This window comes from Excalfactoria chinensis, chromosome 1 (genome assembly GCF_039878825.1).
Source record: "Excalfactoria chinensis isolate bCotChi1 chromosome 1, bCotChi1.hap2, whole genome shotgun sequence".
In the NCBI taxonomy this organism is placed as follows: Eukaryota; Metazoa; Chordata; class Aves; order Galliformes; family Phasianidae; genus Excalfactoria; species Excalfactoria chinensis.
In genome coordinates this window covers 80,065,540-80,086,303 of record NC_092825.1, presented here as the reverse complement: position 1 = coordinate 80,086,303, position 20,764 = coordinate 80,065,540, and the positions used below count along the sequence as shown (strand labels likewise).

The window sequence follows — 20,764 nt, the reverse complement described above, 5'->3', positions numbered from 1 at the left end:
CATTCATTTTTTATCTTGGTTACGAATAAGGATTCATAAACATCACATCTTCTGTTTGATTACTGATGCAGATTAGTTATGGTGTCTGCTAGACTTTCATTAGAGAAATCATAGAAAATGAGCTTCAAACGTCAATTCCATTTCATCTTCTAAAGATTGCCACAGGGAATCAGATAGAACCTGATGCAAGGCTTACAAAGGCAACACTGCTCACACCAGCTGGCTGTCCTTGAGCTGCTCCATGCAGCGTAGCTTTGAGCCTAGCTGTACACCAGCCTGTGGCTGTGGTGCCAAAAAGAAAAATGTGACAAATGACAGCTGTAGACACAGCACCTCGTCCTTAGGAATAACAGCATTCCCTTTGTACAACTGTGCAACTGCCAACCTTTCCACTGCCTTCAGAGGCCCCTTTCCAGCATCCCTTTTAGCTCTTTTGTCACTCTTTCACTTTCATTAACACTACCTGGCCCTTAATTCATAGCGAACTCCAAAAATAGTGTGCAGCCCGAGCAGCTGAGCCTTGAGGTGGGGGCAGCCAGATGGGACTCGAGCATTTCTGGATAAAGACCAATTGGCACATTTCTACTAAAAGAAATATATAATTAAAACAGTACATGGGTGGATTTAAAGCCAGAGTTAATAGTTAATGGACAAAAGCAAGACGACTTCAGGACGCTCCAAAACATACAAAACAGAGATCCAACCCAGGATAAATGATAACGTGAAGACAAAGAAAAGTGTCCCTTTAAGACAGCAAAGGCAAATGATCCTGAAAGCCAATATTAATTAAAGGCACAAGGGGAGTGCTCATGGTGAGGGGTGGGAGCATAACAACAGTTCATTGCATGTACCCAGACCAAGCAATTAATGCAGAAGCAGCAACAGCATATAGACGCTGTGTGATAAAGTGAGGATTTAAGGAAAACCGTGTCTAGCACCTACAGGTCCATATTAACTGCAAATAAAGTGTCCAGCTTGCATGAACCAATTAGAATATGCAGTATAGCAATATGGCACATACTGTAGTAAGGCTGGAAAAAAAGGCAGCAAAAATGCAGCATCTAGTATGAAATTAAATTTTAAAAGCAGCTCCAGTCCTGGGATACCAAGAGACAAATCCATCTGACTTTGTTTAAGCAAGCCATATGGGCGGAATGTCCTGTTTTAATTTCTCTTTTGGCCTCTACTACATTGTTTATCTTGAGCACTCATCTTCTTGACAAATATATTTTGAGGAACTTTATTCTTTTGGGTCTCATAGCCCTGAAGAGAACCTGAATCAATGTGTCTGCTCATCAAGTGTGGCTTGTTGTCTCTGTGTGGTTTTATTTCAAGTCAGGCTCACAGAGACCAAGAAACAACGTGGTACATGAAAGAGCTTAATGCCAACACAAGTTTCTTCTCCGCATAAATGTGTTAGACACAGACAAGCCTGAGAATGATAAGAGAAGGCTGATTACACACTCCAACCCTCATTAAAATGCTTTTCAGAGTTAAGTAAAGAGCGTCAGAACCATTTTGCAGATGAGGAACAGAAGGAGAATGGTGACATGTGGCAATACCCATATCGCAGTCCAGGAGGATCTGTAGCATATTGCAGGGATATCAAAGCTTAAGTCCAACTCTAAACCAAGCAGCACGGGTACCACCAGGCAGCCAGGTTGCAGCACCTCAATGCTCAGTACAGGCTGGACCATGCGAAAAATGCCAGAGCTGGGGAGAAATACCAGGGAACGTATATACATGTGCAGACAGAGCGGAGGCTGGTGGGTTAGGTCTGCTTTTTCCATAATTAAATAAAAACATGGTACTCTGAGCAACTAGCCCAGGATCAGAGAGTGGTTTTGAACAGCCTTATATATATGCTTAAAATCTTCTAGTTTTAAAATCTGAGTTGGCAGCTTGAGCAATGGTGTCTGGACAGACCAGCATGGGGCTCACAGCCAGAGTTTTGCCATCCATGCCATCGTGCTGTGATGTGACCAAGCAAACGGGAATCAAGTCCTGTGTAGTCATTTTTCCCAGAGGCAGGGGACAATCCATTCTCTAACTCAGTGATATTAGACAGTTTATAATCTGCCTTTATTCTTTTCCAGCGATTCCAGCACATCTAAGTCTGTCCTTAAAAGTTCATAGGGAAAAAAATATCAACCAGGTATTTCTTTACTTTTCAAGGGGCAGTTTTTCCTATTAGGGGACAGGAACAATTATCACAACTTACAATTATCATTTTCTAATCCCTTCCCCTCCAGCACTGTAGGAAAGAAAGAACAGAAGACTCAGCATGTGCTTGTTTCACCTTTTTGATTCAGAGCATTGGCCTCACATTCAGGGATAGCAGCTGTATTATACTTGAAGTGAAAAAAAGAAACACCAAAACAAATTGGCTTTTCAGGACCTGGACTCTGGCACCTCAGCTCATTTCTATGGGTGTGCTTTGGCAGCACACAGCTGAGCAAGGCCATGGATGTGTGTTTTAGAACATGGTAGCTTTCTAACTTCATTAAGAATCATCCATACTATATTACAAGGAAAAAGTGTGGCACTGCTGCATTTCTTTCCAAACTAACTCAATTTAGGACCATTGCCTTATTGCTTTTAGTCAGCGAGGCATCATCACCAAGAGTGAACAAGACTGAACAACGAGTAAGTTTGAAATGTCTTTGTAATGAGTTCAACACGTTTCAAAGACCTGTGTCCCCTCATGCACCAGTTTTCTTGGGTTGGACAATGATCAAACACAATACTGTGCATAGCCAGCACACAATATACGTGATCACTTTGGTTCCATTATAAAAAAGACTAACATCTAACTTGTTCATGTCATGTAATTTGGCAAAACTAATGATATAATTAAATGGGTCCAAATATCAAAACCATATGCATCTGCTTACATTTATACTTTTTTTCCATTTACGAAATAATGCTTTCATTAGAAAATAAAATTCAATGAGCTTCATATGCACTGGTGGAGTCCTGCAACTCAATAATTTCTTCATCACAATGGCAAAAGAAATTCCAGCACAAATAATCTAGATTTATAGAGCTGATTGCAGTGTTGGCAGTTGGCCTGCAGAACTCTCTAGCAGGCCAAAGAGAAGCAGTCCTTTCCACAGGTATGAAGTGGGCTGGCTGATAGCATCAGCAAAGCCATGGTGAATGATACGGGCAGAATATTTACAGCCCTGCTCCTTGCTGGACTAGAAATCTTTGAAGTATGATGCGTCAGTTCCATGAGCTCTTTAAGCAAACTCCTGCAGGAAATGGGATCCGTGTACTTGTTTTCTAGGGAGTTCCTTGTAAAACAATAGTCATGTCTGAACATAAGTATGTATTTTAGTTTAATTTATAGGTTTACTTTATATTTTGTTCCCTCCTTCTCCGACTGCCTGTAGGATTGTACATCAACAAACACTCAAAGTCTGCTTTCATTTAATTAAAGGGGATCTTCATTGCCAGTCAAAAAAAAATAAAAGATACCAGATATGTGAAATAATGTCTGTTCTCATGACATCTTCAGCCCTGTTTCCAGGAAGATTTTGGGACAGTTTTGAATAGATGAAACAAGTGATAAGAAGAAAAAACACTTCCTTAAAAAAAAATAAAATAAAAAAAATGAAAGAAAGAAAGAAAGAAAGAAAGAAAGAAAGAAAGAAAGAGAGAAAGAGAGAAAGAGAGAAAGAGAGAAAGAGAGAAAGAGAGAAAGAGAGAAAGAGAGAAAGAGAGAAAGAGAGAAAGAGAGAAAGAGAGAAAGAGAGAAAGAGAGAAAGAGAGAAAGAGAGAAAGAGAGAAAGAGAGAGAGAAAGAGAGAGAGAAAGAGAGAGAGAAAGAGAGAGAGAAAGAGAGAGAGAAAGAGAGAGAGAGAGAGAGAGAGAGAGAGAGAGAGAAAGAAAGAAAGAAAGAAAGAAAGAAAGAAAGAAAGAAAGAAAGAAAGAAAGAAAGAAAGAAAGAAAGAAAGAAAGAAAGAAAGAAAGAAAGAAAGAAAGAAAGAAAGAAAGAAAGAAAGAAAGAAAGAAAGAAAGAAAGAAAGAAAGAAAGAAAGAAAGAAAGAAAGAAAGATGAAAGGGAAGGCTTTCCCCCACTTATCTCCCAACTCTTCAATCTTTGGAAGTTTTTCTTCTAGCTCAGAGGCACTAGGCAAATAACATTGTTCATCTGAGACATCCAATTGATCCGCATCAAGGCCAGGTTGGATGAGGCACCAGGCAGCCTGGTCTAGTATTAAATATGGAGATTGGTGGTGGGTGGGTTGGAGCTTCATGATCCTTGAGGCCCCTTCCAATCAAAGCCATTCTAGGATTCTATGATTTATAATTCAATTAAATATCGTAATTGATATAATATTACCATTATCAGTAAATTCAGCTAGGGAAATATCTGGACTCTGTAATGTTGGTTTTTCTGCATATATGCAGGAATTACCTCCACTGCAATCCACGTGCTACCATAAAGCAGGGGCCAGAAGTGGATACCTGTTCACTGGGCTCCACATTAGTCCGGGGTCTGGGAGTCCTTAAGCTAATATAAACCAGAGTGATTCCTATTTTACTGCCTGAAAATGGGAATTTTGTAGATCTAATTTGACATTTGTTCCTTGCCAAAATATTTTGCACTGGCACTTAGTGTTGGAAAGGCCAGATTTTGCCTACTGCCAAGAATTTAGTAAAACAGCCAAATTCTTCAGTTCCTAATTGAGCAAATTTCTCATTGTAGTTTTGCTTGATCAAGAAAGACAGGCCACAGCCAAATGCATGGCTAACTGCCTGGGTATCTAAGCGTATAGTTTGAGGGCCGTATAAAAATATCTAACAACTATCGAGTTTGATCTCATTAAAAAAATAATGGGGTTGTCTATAAATGTCAACTTGCCAATCTGCACAAGTGACCCTGGCTGCTGAATTTCACTAGCTTCTAATGTTGCTAACTGCCACATGGAAGTGATTAATCAAGTCACTTGAGAAAAATCTGTTACAGATCATATGGGGTTTTCTTTGCTGTTGTAGAGGCATAAATTACTGAACTCTAGGAAATCTTATTCCTCTTTTTTTGTTTTTTTTCCTAAATACACACACACACATATGTATTTATATATACATATATTTACCGATGTATTGGGGACTGGTAAGACACAAGTTTCCTACTAGCCAGGGAAATTCTTCAACAACATTGTGTTAATAAGTTCGCATTTCCAAAGGAAAGATAAGTAGGTTAATCTTCTCTTCTGCCATTTATCAGTATACTGTAAATGTAGAATAGTGTTGTGTGGTCTCAGTGTACTGATTACTGCAAGTGGAAGGAAGAGGAGAAAGGCACAAATCCTACTCTGGATCATTTATCATGTTTCAGTCCTTTGAAGACAAGTTTATCGTAAGTGTCAAATTTAATAAAGATAAGAACTTTGTCAAAAACTAAAGGCCTAACAGCACCTAATCATTAATATTATATCAAAAACAGAAATAATTTTCAGCTGACCATTGTTAAGAGACTCTGCCTCCTTTGGGGAATAAATACAAGACAGGATGAAACTAGGTGTAGCTGTTAGTCATACATAAGAGAGAGATAATACAAGGAATTAGGGAAGAGGAGAGGCAGGAGAAAAGTTAACTGCAGTTCTCAAAGGTGATTTATGAGTTTTGTACAAGCGCACATAAGGAGAAAATCAAGTCCAGAACCTAAATAGGCAAAAATAAAACTGACAAAAAAATATGAGATACTGCATGCTGAGTCTGGGGGGACTTTTGTTTGGTTGTTTTTGTGTATATGTGTGTTTTTATTTTCTTGGCAATTTTGATGACCAGTGTTCCTTTGGGGATGAAAAGAAGAAAAAGAGAAGCATACATATTTTTTTCCTTACAGATCCTTCCAAATCTGCATTTAAAAGCCATGGCATTGCCTTCTGTCAGTAGTTTACACATTTTGCATACAATGTTTTAGGTGTTGAAAAAATGTTGCCTTCCATCCCCTCTCTGAAACATTACTTTCAAAAACCTCTGATGAAAACAGTATCAAAAGAAACAGCTATCCATTGCAAATAAGGATGCCTGCAATCCCTCACCTTCTAGGAGCTCTCAGAGGAAAGAGGTTAGATTGCCCCTCATCTGCAAGCAGATGTGTTTCAAAACCACTAGGAGCTCAGAAATGTCTTCACCTCTGCCCCTCAGATCTCAGCCCAGCTTTCCTTGAGGCATTCTTCAGGCTGAAGTGCTGCAACATGGCCATGCTACACAATGGTAAAGATGCAGCAATATCAGCAAAGCTGACTGGAGTTTCTGGTGTTTAGTTTTATTATTATTACATCGAGTTTCTGGTGTTTAGTTTTATTATCATTACATTATTATTGTTGTTCTAACTGCTTTTCATCTTTATGTATACACATGTGCACATATAGGCAGGGACTTTCATCCCCACACAGTTAAGGGTTGCTGGTATGGCTCGTCCTCAGCTAGAAGCATTTTGCCAACCAGCATTACTTTAGCAACAAAGTAATGCAGCTCTACACACAGGCCAGATTTCACTCAAGTGCTGCTGTTTGCCAAAAGTTTTTGGGGTTCACAAGGCTGCAAATACATCTTTGGGAAAATCAGTACCTGGATAACCATTAGCACAACTTGCGAGTAGGGTTCTGTAAAGTTCACTCCTGTAAGATCAAACCAACCTATCAATTCTTTTATTGAATTTATTAGAAAATTTGCAAACTTGATAAAAACCTCGGCCCTAAAAAAGCAGCTCTCTAACGAAACTCTCAGCCTGTGGACTACAATTATGTACCCTATAGTACCTACTGCTCCGGTACAGTTAAACAAGTCTTTCACAAAGAACCTCAGGGGTATTTCTATTAATGATTTCTGCTAACATCTGAAAATCTGAGCAAGTTTCCCAACCTAGCAAAAAAAACAGACTGCGTACCCCATGCCACAGTCACAAACAAACCAGCTGTCCCTGTAAGACTGCTGACAGTCACACTCTGTTGTTTGGAGAACCAATGCTGTCTCCCTGCAAGTGAAATATTTGTCTAGTGGACTTATTTTGGATTTGGTTAAGCCATGGCCTGGAGGTTGCCATGAATCTTTTGCTCCAGTACTCAGCAGTAAGAATCTGGTGGAAAAAGTTTGTGGGGAAGAAGAGGATTTTACTGAGGTGCAATGATTTCTGTAACTGTAGATCTTCTGAAGTCAGTCTTTGTTGTGTTAACCACATCACCCCGGGAACAGCTAGCACATGCTTTAACCACTCCTTTCAATAGATACAAGAAGAATTAAAGACATGCATATCTGCCTCAAAAAATAATAATAATAATAATCCAGATTTTAAAACAAAAGGAGGACCAGGCAGGGAAAACAGAGGCCTTAGTTGATTGACAATACGGGATTTAAAATCTTTCAGATCCTAATCCATGAAGGGATGTTTGCATCTGGCTCCATAATGGAGTCCACATGCCCAAATTAGATGCCTGGACTCCGTGCATGTGCGAAAGGGAGTTAAGCGCCTCAGAAGGGGATTCACAAAAGCCACTGTTTGAGGAGATGCCTAAGCCAGCCAAATAAGAAAAGCTGAAGACTGCACTTCATCCTAAATCCTAGCTCTCTTGTGGTTTTAAGAGCCTTTTGGTGAATGAGGCACACAAGCTCAAATACCCCCCTGTGCAGCTCATGGCCCATAATCCTCTTTCAAAAGCGGGTGCCAAATTTTTCCTTCAAACCATGAGGTGCCATCAGCAGCTCAAGCACACGCTTCCTCAGGCTGCAGCAGAGGGGTTTAATTCCTTCTTTCATCAAAGGGCACCAATACGCCCATTCTCCACCTTGAGGCACAACCCAGCCAGCTGGCTGCAGGTGATGGTAAGCTGCAATGGTGTGCAGCAGGCCAAGGAGGACCAAATCCACAAGAGAGTTCATCTCAAAGCTTTGGCAACAGCTAATCAGTCCCTGATCAGAGACTTGAATTTCATCTATGGACTAAATCATAGACCCATAGAATGGCCTAGGTTGAAAAGGACCACAATGATCATCTAGTTTCAACTCTGCGTAGTTCCAACCCCACCTCTGCTTCATATTGCTGTCAGCAACCAACATGAGGCTAGTGTTCCCCACTGGCTCCAGAGGAGAAGTTTGGTAGCATCAGGTTCTTCAGCCTACCACTAGCAGTGCAGTCCTCCATCCTGGCCATGGTACTCATGAAATGCAAGTGCCAGTTCCCACTGCAGACATTTTTTATGACCTTTCATTTTCACTGGTATCACAGTTACCGATCATGAGTCCAAATGGTTATGCTGAACATTTTGTATTGTTTCTCTTGGAGCGACGTTGTGAGATTTAAGCAAGTGATAGTATTTAGTCTCCAGTGCTTGGCTTTGATTTCCCTTGGCTCTTGGTTGGGTTATTCCAAGGTGATACAGTAATTTCAAGTCCTTTGAACCACAGCACATTGGATTGCATATAGGAAATAAATACCGTCTTGTAGCATCTTAGGGGTCAAATCCAAAGCAAATTAAGTTGAGGGGACACAATGTATTTGTTTCTATGAGAAGAGAATCTGGCTTTAAGTTGATTAATTCCTTATTTTGCACAGATCCATTTTCCATGGATCCAGGATAAGTTTGTCAGGGGTGAAGGAGAGCTCTGCACATATATGAGTTTTTTTCAGAACTATTATTTTTCTCTTGACAGACCTGATAAACATTTACTGTCAGTATTCACTGAATCAAACCTATGATGAGTGTTTCAAAACTCAGGTTAATAGATATTTGATGGTGGTCCTTATGGGCAGATCTGTTTGGAGTGGTATGGGGATACACAGAAATCATAGAATCACTGAAGTTGGAGAAGACTGCTAAGATTGATCAAGTCCAGCCACCAACCCATCCCCACCATGTCCACTAACCATGTCCCTCAGTGCCACATCTATACTGTTCTTGAACATGACCAGGAATGGGCATTCCACCACCTCCCTGGGCAGCCTGTGCCACTGCCTCACCACTCCTGCTGAGAAGAAATGCTTCCCAACATCCAACCTGAACCTCCCATGGTACAACGTAAGGCCAGTGCACAGTTCAGCCTCGACAGCAGTGCAGAGATGTACGTTAGAGCTTTTGATAGAGATGGCACCCAGAGAGCCAAGTTGGGAAGAAATATGCACTGGTAGATCCACCAGACAACCATCCAGCAACTTCCAGTTTTACATTAGCCCACATAATTGGCCCAGAAAACAAAGGGTGTTTAAAAGGAAGAGGAAGAGGAAGAGGAAGAGGAAGAGGAAGAGGAAGAGGAAGAGGAAGAGGAAGAGGAAGAGGAAGAGGAAGAGGAAAGGAAGAGGAAAGGAAGAGGAAAGGAAGAGGAAAGGAAGAGGAAAGGAAGAGGAAAGGAAGAGGAAAGGAAAAGAAAGCAAGAAAAGGAAAAAAGGAAAGCAAGAAAGAAAGAAAGAAAGAAAAAACAGCCCAGTTTTTAAAGCATTTTAACTGAATGAGTGCTCAGCTGTGGTTATTGTCATCTTAGTCTTCATCTAGACATATAAGAATGAAAATAAGACTTGCCCATTTAGGGAGTAGGATTAGGGAATAACATATGTTTGATTTATGGGAATGAAGCAGTGTCAGGTCACGACTAAGATCAGCATGTTCTAACAAATATGACAGTATCTGCAGCATTTGACAATAAAATAGGGAAAATTCTCTTGCTAAATAATTCTAAAACATCCTTTATTGATTTCTATCTGACTGGCATAGTCTTGTATACTTAACCTTCTAAGGCAAGATAATCTCTTCCACTGTTTAAGCAAAGGTGGGGAAAGGAGGCAAAGGATAGTGGCAAATACCCTCCCACTACCCCTCCTGTCACAAAAGACAGGAGGCTTTTTCAAGAAAAAGATCTTACAGACATTTCTTATTGTTTTCATATCTCCCTTGGACTGGGATTTTGGGGTTCTGAAGTGCTGTAAAATCATAACACAACAAAAAAGAAAAAATAAGGGAGAGAAGAGCTGATCTGTCCCTTGACAGGCTCATCAAAGCAGAACAAAGGGAAATACTGCAAATGGTAACAATTCATCTCCAAAATGGGGTCTCCAAAGCCTTTTGCTTTTATTTAGAAAGAAAAAATTACAAAAAAGCATGAGGGCAAGAGCAAAGAAAAAATATTCTGTATACCATTGAAGTAGGGCAGTGAACAGGCAATGCTGTGCTTTGTTAGTTTCAGAAAGAGGGAGTCGAGCAAATTTTATGGCAAGAAGGCCGTGTAAGGCCACAGGATTGCAACAGGAGTCACAGAGAACAATAAATTGCTTCAGATGAATCAAGCCAAATACTTCAGTCCTGCACAGATTTCTGACTTTAGAGTTCAAGAACTCCAGGGCTGCTATAGTAAATGCAAGCTGCAAAGACTACAATATAATCAGTGGGAAGGGACACATAAAATGAAGCTTCTCTGTAACAAAGAATCATAGAATGGCCTGGGTTGAAAAGGACCACAATACAGTTTCAACCCCCTGCTATGTGTCACCAACCAGCAGACCAGGCTGCCCAGAGCCACATCCAGCCTGGCCTTGAATGCCTCCAGGGATGGGGCATCCACAGCCTCCTTGGGCAACCTGTTCCAGTGCGTCACCACCCTCTGAGTGAAAAACTTCCTCCTAGTATCTAACCTAAACTTCCCCTGTCTTAAAACCATTCCCCCTTGTCTTATCACTGTCCACCCTCATAAACAGCCATTCCCCCTCCTGTTTATATGCTCCTGGAAGGCCACAATGAGGCATTCCTAGAGCCATCTCTTCTCCAAGCTAAACAAGCCCAGTTACCTCAACCCTTCCTCACAGAAGAGGCGCTCCAGCCCTCTGATCATCTTAGTGGCCCTTCTCTAGATCTGTTCCAAAAGTTCCATGTCCTTTCCATACTGGGGGCCCCAGGCCTGGATGCAGTATTGCAGATGGGGCTTCACAAGAGATGAATAGAAGGGGACAATTCTACCCTCTCCCTGCTGGCCACTCCTCTTTTAATGCAGCCCGGCATATAGTTGGTTTTCAAGGCTTCAATCAAAGAAGACTGTACCCAGAATTAGACACTCTGTGAGATTTCATGATGCTGACACCTTTTTATGTTAATGGCTCCCATTTAGAGCACTGGAAAAAGCTCAAACTTAATCATCATCTACGTGCAATGCCAAAAAGAGGAAGGGTGAAGAGTTACAGGTCTAAACTTCTAAGCAGCCTTTGTTTTGTCACTGATACCAGAGACTAACCCACACCCCTTTTTTTACACATACAGATAGGCTTTCCTAAAAGCACTGAAAGCTGCTAGCTTGTAACAGGCTACCCCTCTAAGCTGTCTTCTCAGAGTGACAAGAGAAAATCTTAAACCAGTCTATCTTGCATACACATGTACCCTTAGCTGAGCCTTGTTTGCCTCTGTAGGAATCAATGCACCTACACAAAGAATATATTTTGTTTTTCCTACATTTAGTACAATACTTCCATTCATCAAATGAGCAACTAAAAGTTCTCTGCAGTAAAGCCAGCAGATAACCCTGAGGAGACTCTTTATCAGTTATATTTGGATGAAGATTCAGGTCACATTTAGTTCAATTTAATTGCCAGAGCCAGGAGCAGCCTCCTGCCTCTCTCTACCTACTCACACACCTGATACAATGGAGCATTCCACCCCTCCACTTCATTGCCAACCCATAGACCAAGACCAGCATCAGATCCACAGTCAGCTGAGCTGGGACAAGTAGGAGAGCCCCTGTCAACTGCAGCTGACTGAAGAGAAAGGCACCAATCTGCAAAACTCTTTCACCTCTTACAGTGAGTAAAATTCATAGCAGGACTGTTAGAGGGATTCACTTGTATTAAAATACTAAGAAATACCTTGCAGATCACTACAATCTGGAGAGCTTTTCCTGCATGCTATTAGAATAACCTCATGAGGGGCGGAGTAAAACCAAGAGCAGACGAAAAGGGAGGCTGTTTTGTGGCCAGTAATGGTGCGAGGTTCAGCCTGTGTTGGGCAGTGCACCAGGAGGGTGGCCAGAGCTGATAAACACGCAAGCAGCACCAGGATTTGATCACTCTGTGTGTGGGGATGCCTTATGGGGCAGCAGTGTGGCCAGTGGTGAAGATGTATCCATCGAAGCCATCTGTCCATGACTGCAGGCAAATGGCCCAGAAGAGAACATTAAACAGAGGATTCAAGAACATGATGCACGGCAGGAAAATGTATTCAAATGCAGGTCTTTGCTAAATCCAACCCATAACTAATTCTAATCCCACAATTACAGTCACATGCTTTTCTGTTAACATTCCCCTAAACTGGTCCTCCCTCCAGGTGCACAGAGAAGACTGAGGACAGTACAGTGAGGTCTATATGGCCTCACTTCCCCTTCCCACCTGCTGCTTCCAAGCACTGGATGTGCTTTCATACAAATGCACACAGACCTGTCTGCAGGTAGACAAATACTATATGTGTAGCTACAGACATACGCATACAAATGTAAGTTGTTTGAAAGTAGGAAAGAGGTCAGTTAAAGGGTGCCATTTCCATCCAGGTAGCCAGCTCACTATCCAGCCTGAGCACATGCACAAATCTGCTTGGAAAAAGATTGGAGCAGAACGGTTGCTTCATCTTTGGAAATGGATTTACAAATGAATAAATGGAAATATCCCCAGGCGCTGAGAGAAGAGATCATGTAATTACCATGAAGCAAAAGGCAGCTTATAGATGATTATCTGTTATTAAGATTAAACCATTTACTGAGATGTTTTCATGCTTCTCCAGGAAAGCAACTTTAGGCATCATTTTGATTTAAAAAGACAGAAACAGCATCTGCCACATATTGAGCACTCCCCACTCACAGCAAGTTTATGCATGTGTGCATTCAAAAATGTTTATTGTGACAATCCATGGTATGACTGTCTTAGATTTACTAAATACCACATGGTAATCAGCTGCAGTTTGTAGACCTTCAGCAAAACCATCTATTTTTAACATACTGAACAATAGCTGTTTCTCAGTTACCCAAACAGAGCACAAACACTCAACACTACTTTGATTCCTTGAAGGGGGCAGTGAAAAAGAGAGAGGCAAAAAAATAAACAAACCTGATCTTTGTGGGAGAATCTCACAGGAGACAAGAATGCAGGACCACATTCAACAAACGCCACTTTGCCATGATTGGTCTTCCCTGCTGAGTACTCAGGCCCTTCAGCAAGGTAAACTCTACACCCACAGGAACAAGGCATTGTTGTCCCAAGTAACACTGAGCACTGTCAGAAGCAGCACAGTAAAGGACAGCCCAAGCCTGGCACAAAAGAGCTATATCCTCCTGGAAGTACAATGGAGCCCATGGATGGGGTCACTTCCCCACCTCCTTCATGCTCTCTATCGCAAAAAATAAGGTTTAAGATTAAATTGGTAGAGTGAGCCTAAATTTGTGTTCTGGAAGTTTGAAGGGATTTTTTGTGCCAAGCTGCATTTTGTTGTCCTTACTTCCTGTTTATATGCGGGTTGTGACTAAGCGTTCAAAAAGAAACTTTGAATTAGAGGTTTAATTAGTTTGATTGCAAATGTGGAAATATCTGTCCAAGTGACATAAAGCATCGTTTGGCACAGAAAGGCAGAAGAGTACTTCACCTTCCAGCAGTAAAGCAAGTATTAAATGGCATCCTAAGCACTAAGCAAACAAAAATTATTTGGCAAGGCTGTCAGTCTTTCTTGCTCCTGAAAATACAAGTTACAACTAAAATTCAACCTCTGTGCAGCACAGCACATGCCCAAATCCTTTCAGAAAGTATTCAGTGTTGGACAAATTACTCCTCAACAGCACCGAGGACTAATGATACAGAAATTAATTTTAGCTGAGATTGAGTTTTGAAATCAAGTCTAAAAACTGCAGACAACAACGTGCTAGGAAGGACACTGCTCAAGTCACTTACGGCCCCATTTACTTGACTCTTCATAAATAAAGGCATTTCCCAGTGGCAGTCACCCCAGCCACTCCCTGGTGCTGAGCAACCACCCTATCTAAAGCTCTAGTGGCTACTCTTGTCATTTTGTGATGCATTTCTCAGAAGAAAGCTTGCTAGAGGAGGTATCCACATGCTTACAGGTAACCCAGAGATTTAAGGAACAAAGTCACACAACATGGTAGAAACATAGGTTTTTAGTTACCAGTGTAACATCAGAAATGAAAACAGACAGCAAATTCCTACCATCTGTAGTGAGCCTCTTTTTGGCTCAGCACCAGCTGCCACTTACCTCTATGAGCTGGGAGCCAAGGGGGAGGTCTCCTGCGCCTCTGATCCTATCAGTGCTCTGCCACACAGCTGTGCTACTCCTCACTCCTGAAGCATTTTAATGGCTGCTTCCATGGCTTTCTGCTGTCCCTGTTTTCCTCTGCAGACAGGGAGAGACTCGAGTGAGGTTCAGGAGCTCCCAGGTGGGATTGGAACCCCCAGTTCCCAGGACAGGAGCCATCCCTGAGTACACCGCTGTAAATGCTTGATAATGTGATTAGCTACCAAGGATAATCCTGAAGTAGCCGGAAGTTCCTAACAACTCTTGATCTCAAGCCAAAAAAACATTGTGGAGAATGTAGCCTTTTGGCACCAAGTATTTTCAGTAGCGCTCCTCTGGGTGCCAACCACCCAGAGACATCAGGACACCTACTTTGTGAGTTTTCCAGCAGTCAAGTCCACATGGCAATCTGAGCAATGGTCAGCCCATGCCCTTGGTGCAGTGGGGAGCAAGTCCCCACAGCTCCCCATTGGAAAGGACCCTAAGGCAGAAGAGTTCAGGTCACCGTAATACAGATTTGATCGTGGAGTTTTGAGAAACCCAGCAGTTCAAAATCATCTTGGCAATTTAAGCCAGTAGAACTAGTCTTGGGGCAAACGTCCTAGAGATCGTGAGACACTGGTAAATTATATGGAACCCAAAAACTGATTGCAGAGCAGTCATTTCCCTGTAACAACTGATTAATCAAAGTCCGGTTTCCACCCTTTGCGAGACCACCTAAGATTCCAAGTCTAGACGGGCATCACTCTTTCCATACATTCTTCACCCAATTAGGCTAAACAGCCATTATTTCTTCACACTAATATAAGAATTATGAGTGCTGGTACATTTTGTTTTGTCTTCGGTTTCTGCTGACAAACACAAACAGCCTAAGGGAGGCCCCCAGCTTTCTCAGGAGAAAAGCTCTACCAAAGAGATTATTGAGAAATGTTCTCACTTGAGCTTTGCCCATAAAAATGCTTTTCTCTTTTTTCCATGGACACTCTCACCCACAGAGTGATCCACATGCGTTCGCATACAAGCAGTTAAACATTATGGCTTGGGATGGTTTTCCTTTGCCTTCCAGTTGCTTGCCCCACCCTGGGTAAAGCAAAATATTTACTATCTGAACGACAGGAGCAAAATGATGTACCACGCTGCATCTGCTAGAGAGGGAGAGACATGCTTGGCTGTGCATCAGGACACAGCAGCTTTTCCTCCCTCTTTCTTCAGACATTTAAACAGTTGAGGTAAATTTTTGCTTGCTTCAAGTCTTTGGATCCTCTACAGGCACACGCACACATGGATTCACCTGTCATAAACATGGAGACACATTCTTGTTTCTTTCTGACGGAAGCCCGGGAAACTCCTTTTCCAAAGTCAGCTTATCATTCTGCTGACAGATATATATGAAAGCATATTGGATCACGCTGTGTTTGGAGATCATCCTGAAATTGCTGAGATATGGGTGAAGGGTGTGCAGAATCTTATCTTACACTTTGGCTGCGTCTTCACCATGGATTTTTCTCTTCCTGTCTCTGGTATTGTCCTTAAACTGTGCCACTGTTGTCAAAACCTGCCTTTGCTATTCATAAGCACCAATGGACCTAACCAACAGTTAGGATCTAAACAAGACCAAGGTCCTTAGAAGCTTTTAGGCATTAGGTAATAGCTTCCTAGCAGCTGAGAGGTACTTTGCAGTAGCAGTCAAACACATGGCTTCATCATGCTCATCCAGGCTAATTTTGCCTGACCCTTTCTCCTGTGGGAGCTGTACAGCCACCAACCAGCACGGCCCCTTACCAGGTTCCTGCAGCGGATCCAAGACCCCGACAGCATATGTGAGGCCGCCGGGGAGACACTGACCTCCTCCCACAGCGATGTCAGCCAAGGCTTATGGGGCCCAAGGTCACTCAGTAAATACACCCCCTACTTTCCACTCCACAGCCACCGGCCCCAGCCAAAGTCAATAGATCAGAAGCAATCTGTCATTTCCAGGCCACGCTGTTTTGGTTATGATGAGTCAAAAAGACTTGAAAGGAAATGCAGATGTAGTGAGGTCACCTCATTTCTGGAGCCTTCCTATCTCTCAAAGCTCCAGCTGGATCGCCCTCAGAACTTCCACACAAGCAGGCACATCAAAGGACCTCACGTGTGCACATTCGTGCCTGCAGGTGCACTGTGAGAGGTTTGGTGTGGCCAGGGCTCGGTGGCAAGCACAGAGAGGTTCAGTTCTCTCTATACCGTGGACAGACTGGTGCCTCCCCGCAAGAATTTACTTCGATTACTTCAAATGGCTCCCACTTGCACACAAAAACCACATCTCGCAATAAAAACAAGAAGAAAAATTAAGTCCAAAGGAATTTTACCTCTTTCCCTCTCCACTAATTCCACCAAAGCAATCTTTTTTCTTTTTCCCTTTTGAAAGAAAAAATAAAATAAAATAAAATAAAACATTGGCCACCAGAACAGCAAAGTAGCCAAAAACACTAATTTAATAAGCTCATTCTTCCAAACCCGCCCTGCCCTTCATACTTGTAGGTTTCAACAACAGTCTCAAATTATCCCGCACCTTGTACTGCTTTTCTTCAAAAGCTTCCGCGGCGATTTTCCCATCACACCAGCAATGCTTTTCATCCAGAGCAGACCCCGGCAGAGCTGCACGCTCTCCAACAACAGGGAGTGCTCCTTGCACACCGAGGCCGGCATCACCCCACCGACAGCAGGCAGATGGAGGGTAGTTACTAGCTGTGCTGTGGAAAGGAACAGAAAAAGCCAACGGAAGTTCCCTCCGAGCAGGTCTGTCTGGGCCACGTGCGCAGCTCAAACTAGCAGACGATCCCCAGCCGCTGCCCCGGTGCACGCTGGCCTTGCACGCGGCCAGGGCTCGTGGCCACAGCATTCAGCTGCCTGATGCTGAGCTGCACAGCAACCCCAGAGCTTCTGCACTCCGCTTTGCTCGCCACGCGGCCGCTGCGGCGCGATAAGCAGCGCGGAGTGCAGCCGTGGGACGTCCGCTCCACCTAGCGTTAGTTCGCCTGTACGTCGCTGCTTCTTCGGCTCGTTTGCCCTCCGTTCTGACTATTGTGGATTGCTTTGTCTGCTTAGGATCGTTACCGAAAATATTAACGCTGGTTTGTTTTAATGACAACAGTGTCAACATTGATGGAGAGAAAAGCCTCCTGAAGAGCAGATATAGGGAAATGGCAGAATCACAGCTCACAGTCACAGGGGTTGGAAGGGTCCTCTAGAGGTCACTGAGTTCAACCCCCCAGCTAAAGCAGGTTGCCTACCTCAGGTTGCATAGGAAAGTGTCCAGACAGGGTTAGAATATCTCCAGAGAAGACTCCACCACCTCTCTGGGCAGCCTGTGCCACTGCTCCAGCACCCACACAATACAGTCCTTCCCAGTGTTTGTATGAGACTTCTTGTGTTCCAGTTTGCATCTGTTGCTCCTTGTCCTGCCACTGGGCACCACTGAACAGTGCCTGGCCCCATCCAGTTGACTCCTGCACTTCAGATGTTTACAAGCAGCTCTGAGATACCCTCTCAGCCTTCTCCAGACAGAAGAGTCCCAGGTCTCTCTGCCTTTCCTCATGGGGGACCTGGAGCATCTCCCTTATCATCTTTGTTACCCTCCTCTGGATTCTTTCTATGAGACTCCTGTCTTTCTTGAAACAGGGAGCCCAGAACTGGACACAGTACTCCAGGATGTGGCCTCACCAGGGCAGAGTAGAGAAGAAGGATCACCTCCCTCAACCATCTGGTTGTGCTCATTTTAATGCACCCCAGAATACCAGTGACCTTCTTGGCCACAAGGGCACACTGCTGGCTCATGGCCAACCTGTTGTCAAGCAGGACCCCCAGGTCCTTCTTGGCAAAGCTCCCCTCCAGCAGATCAGCCCCTAACCTGTACATATGCATGCAGTTATTCCTCCTGACATGCAAGACTCTACGCTTGCTCTTGTTGAATCTCATCAGGTTCCTCCCCGCCCAACTCTCCAGTCTGCCCAGCTCTTGTTGAATGGCAGCACAGCCTTTTGATATGTCAGCCACTCCTCCAAGCTTTGTATCATCAGCAAACTTGGTGGACTTCATCCCTTCATTCAGATTGTTGATGAAGATGTTGAAAAAGACCAGGCCCAACACCAACCCCTGGGGAACACCGCTAGTTACAGGCCTCCAACCAGACTCTGCACCACTGATGACAGCCCTCTGAGCTCTGCTAGTCAGACACTTCTCAGTCCACCTCACTGTCCCTTCATCTATCCTGCACTTTCTAAGTTTCATTACAAAGATGTTGTAGGAGACAGCGCCAAACCTTGCAGAAGTTAAGGTACACAACATGCACTGCTCTCCCGTCGTACACCCAGATGGTGATTACATCCTTGTTTTCTACATGGTTTTAAGTTACCCTTCCTCAATAATAATGACATACTAATCACCATTGAAAGATTAGATTTCAGAGAAGGTGAGGGATAACGCTCTGTAAGAGCAGGCCCTTCTCCAGATGCAAATTAATAGAGAACTCAGAGCAGGAGCAAAACAAAGAATTAAGTGAGATGTCACTACATGGTCCAAAACCTTCATAACAGCAGAAAACAATCTCTGCCAACTGTGATTTTTTCTGTTTTCCCACAGGCGATGGTCATGCTGCTCACTCCCACACAGCTGTTGGCAGTGGCTGTTGCCATTTCCCTGCAGCTGGTGAGGTCCACTCAGGGTGGTGTCTACTATGGAATCAAGCAGCTGCCACCCCAGGTGCCCCAGTACCAAGCCCTCGGACAACAAGTACCTCACATGCCACTGGGGAAGGAAGGCATCCCGATGCAGCACATGGGCAAGGAGGTACCACACATGCAATATGGCAAGGAGTATCCCCACCTGCCTCAGTACATGAAGGAGGTTCCCCAGGTGCCAATGCTCGGCAAGGACATGGCTCCCAAGAAAGAAAAAGGTAGGCATGTTTCTCACCAGCCTGGCCCTGTCACATTCCACACATCAGTGTTTGGCCCTGGGTGAGTGGGCTGCTGTAGATTTGCTTTTCTGACTGTACAGTTGCAATTATACAAAGGCAAAGTAGATGGAGCCAGAGGTTATACAGGAAAGACTCACCAATGTTGAGGCTCACAGTCAAGATGCTTACCAACGCTAAGGCTCACTGTAGAAACTCCACAAAGGAGCAATCTCCAGGAAGAGATGCTGCTTTAGTGGTGGTCAGCCCTTAAATGGGATCTAGGAGAGGTGAAGTCAAGCTCCACCATTTCTAGGAGCAGAGCTGAATTACCTTCCCGCAGCTGACTCATCACTTGCCTCAGATGGTCAATCAGAAGTTCACACTGTGATCAACAGTTTCCCATACACTAAGTTATCTTTCTGTTGATTATCTATGGGACTGAGGTGTTGATCACACAGGACTTACTGCACAACTCTGCACCTACAAACACTTTCAGTATTCAGTAAAGAAAGTTTGAAAAATATGAGGCTTTTTAAGAAAGCAACAGAAAACATCCAAACTAGCAATGCCCACACAACGCTTCTGGGGACAGCATGTGTCTGTGTGACCAGCTGGTTAACTCTTTTGTGTTTTAAAAGTTCAGAGTAACTACAGGGTCCACTTGCTTCAGTGGCAGAGGGAGGATTTCAGGGTCTATTTCTGGAGTATCTGATCAAGAATAACTCTGCAGTAAAACCAACCCATCTTGTGAGCAAAAGAGTTTTTCTACATGCATAAAACACAAAACATGCAGAGAGAAGGTTTTTCCCCTCCCAAAGAATAGTCAAATCTTTTGCTCCGAAACCTCTCCTTTAATTGAACCCCAAACCTTTCACTTCTTCCAGTATAGAACAAAAAAGCAACCAGACCCCAGCACAACCAATCCCAGGTGGCACCATTTTCACCTGAAATGCTGCATGATCACGTACACAAATAAAAACGTGGTTTGGGATAATATAAAGCATTTTGTGAAGTGTTTAGAGCGAGCTCTAACTAGCCATGCCTACTCCAAAAACTTCTGAGAGCTTAGCAATGCTGAGTGAGGCTGCAGGTTTCCATTAACATCTTAAAGGGAGCTAAAGCCTTGGTGAAAATGAAGCCATACCAATGCACGCATTTCTGACCAATACAACCATATGTTTTTTTGATCTTGCCCTTCCAGCAACAGTACTCTTATGCCAAAACTACTCCTTCCACACAGTCACAGCACGCAGCTTCTGTGTCCTTCTGAAACTCACAAGTTAGCCTACAGTAATACAGGAGAAAAGTCAGATTTCACAGCTTAGTATTGTACACATGGAAAATGCTATTAAATGGCTCTTATGTGAGGAAACAAAAAAAAAAAAAAAAAAAAAAGAGAGAAAAAAAGCAAAGAGGATGCAACACAATTCTTTTATATAAACAGAAACACACACAAATTGGAAGTAAGCAAAACAGCAAGAACATCCTCTTAATTGCAAACATCAGCCAGTAATTTTCTGGACTTTTCTAGCTACCACAAAACCAAGAGG

The 20,764-nt window shown here is 43.2% G+C and overlaps 1 protein-coding gene across 1 annotated transcript in view; it reads left to right on the top strand.

Annotated features, from left to right (window-relative positions):
* Positions 1-20,764, top strand: part of COL8A1 (collagen type VIII alpha 1 chain) — an 85,545-nt gene that overhangs the window by 62,331 nt on the left and 2,450 nt on the right. The window contains exon 4 of the mRNA XM_072350833.1: positions 18,899-19,214. Coding sequence (XP_072206934.1) covers positions 18,902-19,214 — 313 coding nt within the window. The 5' untranslated portion in view covers positions 18,899-18,901. The remainder of the gene's footprint in view (positions 1-18,898; positions 19,215-20,764) is intronic.